General features: G+C 36.6%; 1 protein-coding gene across 7 annotated transcripts in view; it reads right to left on the reverse strand.

Annotated features, from left to right (window-relative positions):
* VEZT (vezatin, adherens junctions transmembrane protein) overlaps positions 1-9,487 on the reverse strand; it is a 75,481-nt gene that overhangs the window by 14,041 nt on the left and 51,953 nt on the right. For 4 of the 7 annotated variants that reach the window (XM_045293231.1, XM_045293224.1, XM_030885387.2 and 1 more), the window contains exons 6-8: positions 7,512-7,661; positions 3,368-3,515; positions 2,555-2,886 (exon numbers count right to left, since the gene is read on the reverse strand). In XM_045293231.1, coding sequence (XP_045149166.1) covers positions 2,555-2,886; positions 3,368-3,515; positions 7,512-7,661 — 630 coding nt within the window. The remainder of the gene's footprint in view (positions 1-2,554; positions 2,887-3,367; positions 3,516-7,511; positions 7,662-9,487) is intronic. The other 3 variants (XM_045293236.1, XM_004700387.3, XM_030885389.2) reach the window with 1 other exon arrangement.

The following is a 9,487-nucleotide window of genomic DNA, read 5'->3' on the forward strand; positions in this document are numbered from 1 at the left end:
TGGGTTGGGATGTTTTCGTGATGCACATTTTCTTTACATAAAACTCTCTCTTATACATAAGTTGCTGTGGATTTGTTTCTCCAAAGTACCCAGACTAATACAGATACATTTATAATTGACAAGGCCTATTTAAAAAATAAGCTGAAACGGAGCATAGTACACGTATTCCACAAATATTACTTACATACATAAAACTCAAAAACCAAACACATTGCCATCAAGTGATTCTGCCTCATGGTGACCCTATGGGGCAGACTTGAACTGCCCCAGTGGGTTTCCTACTTATAACAAACATAACATAGCTTGGGAAACTATACATGTATATGTACATAATATTAAATGCTATGTACAAAGTAGTATAAGTTACAACCAAATTAGAAGTAGCATCTGATTTCCAGTTTACTGATGAAGAATCTGGACTAGAATTTAAGAAACTTGCCCTTTGTCACACAGTTGGTAAAGTCATGAAGCTGGGTTGAATCCAGCCACAAAAGGTCAATGCCAAAGAGAAATATTGAGTTTGTATGAGAATATCTGGAGAGAGACATACGAGGGGGTTTTAAAAACTTCCTGGAAAATTCTATGATCTTTCAATTCTATTTTCCCACAAGTTTTCTGAATCTCCCTTGTATAGAGAGGATTTCATTTTTAAATATGAAAAATACTTCTCATGCACAATCCATAACCCATGCCCACAGTAAGTATCTTTTTCATTTTTACATTCTTCCAAGGTAGCATTCTTGGTTCCTGAGCATTCTTCAACCCATCCCAATACATTCCAATCTGCCTTCAATAGTTTTGATGTACGGGCAAAAACTAATAGACACCCTGGCTCTGTGGGGACAGCAGAACTAGATAGCTCTTCCATTCCATCTTTCTGTGGATCCTCCTGGGGCCTTTGCTTTTTCTTATTTTTTTTGACTTTTCACCTATCCTCTTTTATCATCAAGGCTCTCCCTTTTGCTAGGCCGGGGAAATCAGGCAGACACCAGGACTGGCCACTTTCTCATAGTTTTAAAATCTTCTCTGTGCCCCACCCTTTATAAACCTTATGTCTCAACTGAATAACAGAAACTGTACCTTCTCAAAATGTCTTTAATTTCCTATCCTTGCATATCTTCCTTCACTCCAGTAAACTAGCAATTTGATCTTACTGCAACTGTTAAGTCCTTCTGAGGTGCCCAAGGCAGAGTAGGTTACATGTTGGGCTGCTAACTGAAAAGGCCAGCAGTTAGAAACCACTAGCCACTCTGTGGGGAAAAGAGGAAGCTTTCCACTACAGTAAATAACCACAGCTCTGGAAATCCACAAGCACAGTTCTACTCTGTTCCATAGGGTTACTGTGAGTCGGAATTGACTCAATAGCAGTGAGTTTTTGCATCAGATTAAGTTTTCTGACCTATTTTCTTATCTTACAACATTGACTATTGTCCTGTCCCATTTCTGATTTGGTATGTAGGCTCACATATACCAACTATAATCAGTTCATTAGATTTTTCTGACCATGCTGCACATCCACTTTCCTGATTACCAACAATTTCCTTTTTCCAGTCCTACATTATGACCATGTGTTACCAAAAACTCTTGCTAGAAATGACTGTATTCAGATACAAGATGCATCTGACGTGATTTTTGAACTTGAAATTATTTTCTGTTAAGAACAGTGATTTCAATTGATAAAGCTATATACCAATGTAGAATATAACATTTTGAGAATTAGGGCAGAGTATCAACAATGCCTCGTCAATTGATTATAACAACACCTCTTGTACTATTCTAAAGTCGGCAAAAAATTCTCTCAGATGGCAAGTTCCAGGAGAAGAGTTATTTATCAGAATTAAAAGCTCATTTCTTTAATTATTATTGTTTTGGGGGGCGACAACAGACAGCAAAAATTACACAATTTCAACATATACAATTCAGTGACACTGATTACACTGCTCAAGTAATGCACACATTCTCACTATGGTTTTTCAAATTATTCCACAATCATTAACAAGTCTCTCATCTAACCTTTCAAGTTGTTGTCGTCAATATGATCCCACATATCTAATTTTTTTTTTTAAAGCATGATACTCATGGCCAATATACTTTTGTAATTAAGCCAAGCTACTGTTTGGTTCAAAGGAGACTTCAGAGGTAATTGTGGTTTGATATCTAAAGCTGAAAGCAGGGCTTTGAATTGGTTCATTCTGGTCTGACTCCATTTATAAATTTGCAAATGGCTCCCCCAAATTATAGTTTTGGAAAAAGAAAGCAAAAATAAAGCTATACATCTAGGGTAGTGCCTTTTATAGTTTTATTTTCCCTAATTTCTATCAAGAAAGTTATTTAGGATACCTAGGTGATTCTTATATATCCCCAGTTAAAATGTAGATTCTGATTTAATATATCAAAATTATAGTAGTTCCAAATAGTTGCTATGTCTGTGACTCTAAACCGTCTTTCATGCTGCATGTTTCAGCTTGGCTGCTGCGTTCTAGCTAGGGCACAAGTCAACAACCACAGAGGTAAACGGTGAAGCTTGCTAACCACGGGGACATTCTAAACTTACTCATTCAGTAATGCTTTCAGATGGAGCTGCAAGCTGCGTACTGCTGTGTGGACATTACTCAGTTCCCTTGACTTCTGTGGGGTTTTAGATAAACGTTGGGGTGCAGACTGGTGCTGAGTTTCAAAGTACCGATAGAACTCATAGCTGCGTTTTAGCTCCTGCAAACAGGCAGAATGAGCATGAGGTAGACCTTGAATCACATCTGATAAAATACGATGAGGCCAAAGTGCGGGAGTCAGCTGGGATCCAGGAGGTGAATTCACTGTAGAAAGTAACAGAGCTAAACGTCTGAAGAACTCTGAACTCTGAGCCACCCAGAGTTGGAACAAAACCTAAAAAAAAAAAAAAAAAGGAAAGAGAAAAAAAGCACGACCGATCAATAAAGTAGAATGGCTGATATTTTAAACAAACTACACCTTTTAAAATTATAACTTCGTCAAATTTTTCACTTTGTCCTATGTAACTAAAAGAACTGGGCTTGAAAAAAGGATGCTACAGATTAGTCAAATGTCACACTAAAATATCAGCCACCTAGAATGTTATATCAAATTATATAATCATGGAATACAGGAAGGCTTAATCCCATATTTAGGTAAAACCAGTATAGAGGTTTAATAAAATTCTAGCCCAGGAGTGAAGTGTTGGTGGAATGGGACACGTTTACTCAATGAAAATTTTCCTTATGAAGAAAATGTATATACAGGAGAAAAGACAACAGTAGGACTGATGAGCCTACCTAAATCCAAAGAAGGGTGTCATTGGTGGAAAACTTATTAACCTGTCTGCAGCCTGTCCCTTCCACAAATGGCTTACCTTTAAGGCGGGCAGGCTGAAGCCATCTGTAAGGTTATGAGCTTCCTCTTCTGAAACCTGCTCATCACTAAGTCCTAGGCCCAGCTCCTTAAAAGGCACCACACAGATGAAGTTGGTTACATTGTCACTCTCCGAGTTCAGGGGGTAGGTTAAATTAGGTTAAGGCAACCAACCAAGCCTTTTTATAAAGTAAAACTGTCTAACATTACATTTATTAATTCTTATTTTAAATTTTTACTGGAGATTTACTTTAGGTTTTTAAAAACAGAAACTAATCTTAAAGACCTAATATATTAGGTAACACTTCAGATATCTTACAGGATCTTTATTTTTGATACCTACCTTTTGAAGCTGTATGGTACACTTTATTGTGTCATTACTATGCTACAGTACACACCTCTCTTCTCCCATTCTGCACACTGCAGGACATCATTAGCTGGACTTTATCTGCAATACACAGACTACTGATGTAAGTAGCACTAACCCTATTTAGAGGTTCTTGTTTTGTTTCCGCTTTTCTAATCCTCATGGGCATCTATCACTATAATGACAAAGTTTTATTCCCCTGTAATTGGTTTTTGTGAAAAATTCTATCTATAAAATTCTTGTATTCTTAGCAGACTCCTATTTTGTCACATTATAATAATATATCATATAGTATTAAGATTAAATTTATAAATATTCTAAGTATTTTGTATCTCTATACGTGAGCTTGGTTGATAGTCTTTATTTTTTTAATGATATAGTCAGCTACAGAACTAAAATTATAGTACTTTCATAAATAAAATTATGTAGGGGAAGCTTTCTAACATTTTTTGGGACTGAAATAGCTTTTTAAAAACTACAAAATCATATGCATCATGTAGAATTTTTATTTTATTTAGCATTTGAATAGGTAATACATTTACATGGCTCAAACTTCATAAAGTATTAAAGGGTACATTGCTTCTCAGGCTGTTTCCTAGTATAACCTGTATCCTAGTTTCCTTATCTAAAGGCAAAGGCAATTACTGTTTATGAAAGAAAATCAAAAAATAAATGTGGATGTGGGCATATGTATATTTATACACATACACCCCCTCCTATACACATATGAAAAGACAGAATTAAAAGATAATGAGAAGTCTCCCTGTTATTAATTACCAAGTCAATTTGGGCTCACGGTGACCCCATGTGGGCACAGTAGACCTCCTCGCTAAGCTTTCACGGCTGTGATCTGTAAGTAGTACGTCTCTAGGATTGTCTGCCCCTAACTGCTAAGTGGGTTCAAATCACCAGCCTTTTGACTAACAGTCAAGATGTTAACAATTTGTGCCATTTAGGAACTCTTTCACACACACACATATACATCATTAAGATAACACTAAAAGTGTACTATAAGTATGATTTTATGTGTCTTGTTTATTCCCATAATTAGCAATATAATTTAGCTATCATTGCATATCAGTGTATCAAGAACTTTACTGGTCGCTCTAAGTTTTTCACTTCTTCCTGGGCCAGTTTTGGAGATTTATATCTTAACAGGCAATAATCCATTTTCTTCTACATTTTCAAAGTTGATACTATAAAATTACACCTTCTATTTCCTTATAACTAGTTAAACTTATTCTATACTTATGGTTATAATTCTATTATCATAATAAAAGAGTCTGCATTCTTTTTGCTCTGATCAGGCTTTACCAAAACCAAAGGCATTGCCATTGATGGCATAAGACAGGGTAAACTGCCCCAGAGGGTTTCCAGGGCTACAAATCTTGAAGAACGTAGACTGCCACATCTTTCTCCCTCGGAGCAGCCATTGTTTGAACTGCTGACTTTCTGGTTGCAGCTTAGTGTTTAACCAATGTGCTACCAGGGCTTCTGGGTCACGAGGCTATATTTCTTTCTTTTCTTTTTTTTGAGGCTATATTTCTTAAGAAGATATATACTGATGATCTTATCAGTCTTTCACTCTGCCTACCAACTTTCTGTTTGAATCTGCTACACTCATTGCTACCACAGATCTTTATGCTCGATAGTCCATCTCACTGAAACACTTGCTCCTGAACTGTACTGTCATTTGGATCCCAATTTAAATGCCATCTTCTCAGAGAGAACTTCTCCTACCATCCAGTCAAAAGTAGCACGCCCTCACTCTGTGTTATTATTGAGTCTGCTATCTTTATTCAAAAAAATATTCCCTGTCCACTTTTGATAGATTAGCTCAGTCACTAGAAGGTAAACTTGATGAAAACAAGAATTCTGCCAGTGTCTACGAATATGACCAGCACAGGGAACTCAGACAGTGTGCAATCTTTCTGAAGCTGCCCTGCCAACCCTCCCCAAAGTATAAGCTCCACAAAACAGGATCCTGTCCATTCAATTATGATTTAGTGAGTAGCATTCTGCCTGGCACTGAGTTTATGTTCAATACTCATTGTGGTTCACACGCCAGTGTCACACCTGTCTGTGTGTATTTGTTTGCCTAGTTCTGTATGGAATGAACTCTTATTGTCATAGCCAACTCCTATTCATTTTTTGAAAGTCAACTCGGGTGCCATCTTCCTACAAGCCTTCTCTGACTCCACTGGACAAGTAAATTGCCCTGCGATAGTGGATGGCATTTACACTGTATTGCCATACTGTTGGTATTGAACTGAATCAATCCTGTATTGAATACTATCGGCCCCCAAGTAGCAAAAACAACATTAGATTAAGGACCTAAACACCGGTGGCTTGAAAAGTTATGGAACTCCTTTTGGTGCTTGTGAGTGGGATTGATTTGAAGGCAACAGGTTTGTGGTTTTTATGCAAACTATCTATTGACCACACTCAAATAAGTCTTTAGGAGTGGGTAGTATACCTCTTCATCATGTCTGCCTACCACCTAGAGTGACTGACACAAGCACATATTGTGTCAAATTGAAAGCTTTCCCTCCGACTCAAATTGGAAGCTTTCCCTCCATTTCTACATACTATAAGACAGCAAGGATTTAAAACTTAGGTCTTAAATAATAATAATTTATTAATTATGAAGGGTTCATGAGGGAGGGGGAGAGGGGAGAGAGGGAAGAAATGAGGAGCCGATATTAAGGGCTCAAGTAGAAGGCAAATGTTTTGAGAATGATGATGGCAACAAATGTACATATGTGCTTGACACAATGGATGTATGTATAGGTTGTGATAAGAACTATAGGAGCCCCCAATAAAATGATTTTAAAAAGAAAAAGACTCAGGTCTTATAGTTAAGATAAAAACTTCATTTATTACTCGTGACAATAAGCAACTCACTCAACCATAATTTTTGTTTTCTTATTGTGAGGATACAAGACAATTTAGCTGAGGTTTGTGTGAAAACAGAGTGAAAGAATAGATGACAATCTGTAAACTCTAAGCTTTATAGTTATTAGCGGAATGTACTTTTTGCTTCTCATTTACTCATAACGTACAGATCTTAAGTGTGACAAAGACCTTGTACATCTTTATTTTGTTCATTTATTTTGGTTACAAACTAATTTCTTGACTTAAAACTTTAAGTGACAGACTTTTATGGTCATGTAGGCTGTGTGCTTACCATACAGCCACTGTCAAAGCATTGTACATGTAGTAAATCACGGAATTCAACAACAAAACCTCAAGGAGGAAGATTGCTATTATTAGCATTTTAAAAATGAGAAAAGCAAGACATAGAGGTCAGAAAACTTGCTTAGGGTTAGATGGGAATCCTTGCAAAGGCCAACACATAAACTTAGGCAATCTGACTGTAGAGCCTCTGTTCTTTGATAGGAGGGGAAGGATTTCCTGTTGCCAGCTCACTGTACCATACCATAAAACAAATTTGTCATGATCAGTAATTTTTTAAATCATCGAAGCAAGCAAAATCAGGCGTTTTTGACTTTGTTCTCTGGACCAGCACAGGGAGGGACACTTCAAGCTTTTCCCGGTGTTGAAAATGAGCCACACAAGAGAAGAACTTTCTTCCTGTCTATTATTGTCATTCCCCCTGGAATGCATTTCCAGTTTTAAAATAGAAATGATGGTGGAAATTAGTTTCAAAATATGCAATGTCAGTGTACAATCAATGTTTACAGGATGCAACTGTAATACCTATATAAAGAATACTGCAATATATTGCTTATTCCCACATATAGACAGAAAAGGATATTTTTTCAGCATATATAGGGTAGCTAGTCTTGCTGCTTGAAAGTTGGCTCTTACAGTTCTGTAGACAGCTTTCCGAAGACCGATGAGATGCTGACTGGGATGCTGTCCAGCTTTATTAAATGGGCAAGCAGCACTGACCCTGTCAAGCAAACTTGAAAAGTAAAATGTGATACAACTGTACAGGTGTTCTACAGTTTTTTGTTCCCTAACCCACAATTCTATTAAACTTACAAAAAAAAAAAAATTCCCTTTCCATGATTTTCATTAGAAATTGTTTTAAAGTATCCCTACTCAGGCCCCATAACCATTTTCCTAATATACATGGTAACAGACAAAGGAGAATGTAAATTTTCAATAAAGGCTTCCTCTGATAGCCGAAAACAATAAATTTTAATTGCAATAGGAAAGAAATGTACTAAGGACTATTTGTGTGAGAATTTGCCTCCCGTTTTGCATATAGATACTATCAGCTAAAATATACTACAGTGGAATGGTTTACATTCCAGGTTCAAAATTTATAACTATAGGAAGTATGAAGAACTTAAGTACATATAAACACTGATTACATTCTAAATAGACACATATGCTCATTAATCATACAGGTGGTCACTTGTACAGAATCCAATACTATACAGAAATATATTCTGTACATTCATAAAAGTAGGGTAAAATGACTTACCCACCTGCTGCCACTGGCACTTACCTACTCAAAATGAAGTAGGAGACGCAGAAAGATAACAGGACCAGTGGCCAACAGGGAAAGGCAAGTAGAAAGGCAAAGTAAGGGTTACTTAACGTAACAATAACTACTCTCAAACACTGCTTAAGAGGAAGCACCTTGCAGTAAGATTAATGGGAGTATCTAGTAGTAACAGTGATGTATTATGCTACTATAACTGAAAGTATGCATGATTAAGTATTACATAGTTATGAGATAATACCCCCTTTTACCTATGTGCTAACTTTTCCTAACAAAAAGGAATGTATTAATTTCTTACAATATACCCATAAATCTATAAGATTTCTAACTGGAACCTTAAAAATGGTGAAACAAACTAAAATATATTTATACATTAAAAACCTAGAAAAAGCAGTGCACAATGACTTATTTTAAAATAAGGGAATACAGGCAAAGCAGGGCTAGAATTATTTTCTAGACAGGACAGACTGGTAGAAACAACATAGCAGTCTTGATTTTAATAGGTGGTACTATTCGTTTTAGTTATCAGTTTTAAAAACTGAGACTATTTCTAAAAATATTCACGATTCAAAGATTTATTGCTCCTCATAAATTTTTCATTCCATTACCCAGTTAAATGAAGGCGACTAAAGCACACGTTCTTCTAGGTTTGTCTTTTTTTCATGCCTGTGTGCTAACTAAATGGGCAGAAGCTTAATAGTAAATCATATCTAACTGGCTCACTTTACCTCACAAACACTCCATGATAAAAGTTGGACAATGACAAAAGACATAAAATCTTCTATAGACGCCTAACTCAGCACTGGACAGAAAGCCACTTTGCTTGAAAAGTACCTTCAATAAAATGCTGTGTAAATCAAGGATAAAAAGGAACTGTTATGCATTCTTAGTATGATTTTCAGCTTTAATAATGTTATCTTCTAGCAACACAGGGTCATCATGAGTCAGAACTGACCCAACAGCACCTAATATCAATGAGAAGTGGACTCCAACTACACTACAGAGACAAAGATGAACAAACCCCAAGGTTGGCTATACTTTGAGCAGAAAGGGAGACAATTATAACATCACTGTTTTTTGGAGTTCAGTAGAGTGAATAATTACAATGATGAGAAATACAACCTTCCTCTAGTTCCTAAAGGTTTCCTCCCCGCTCCCACTACCATGACTCGAATTCTATCTTGCAAGACTGGTTAGACCAGAGGAGGTACACTGGTACAGATAGGAACTGAAAATACAGGGAATCCAGGACGGATGAGCCCTATAGGACCAGTGGT

Source organism: Echinops telfairi, unplaced genomic scaffold, assembly GCF_000313985.2.
Source record: "Echinops telfairi isolate 266 unplaced genomic scaffold, ASM31398v2 ScPeMD7_2;HRSCAF=8, whole genome shotgun sequence".
Lineage (NCBI taxonomy): Eukaryota > Metazoa > Chordata > Mammalia > Afrosoricida > Tenrecidae > Echinops > Echinops telfairi.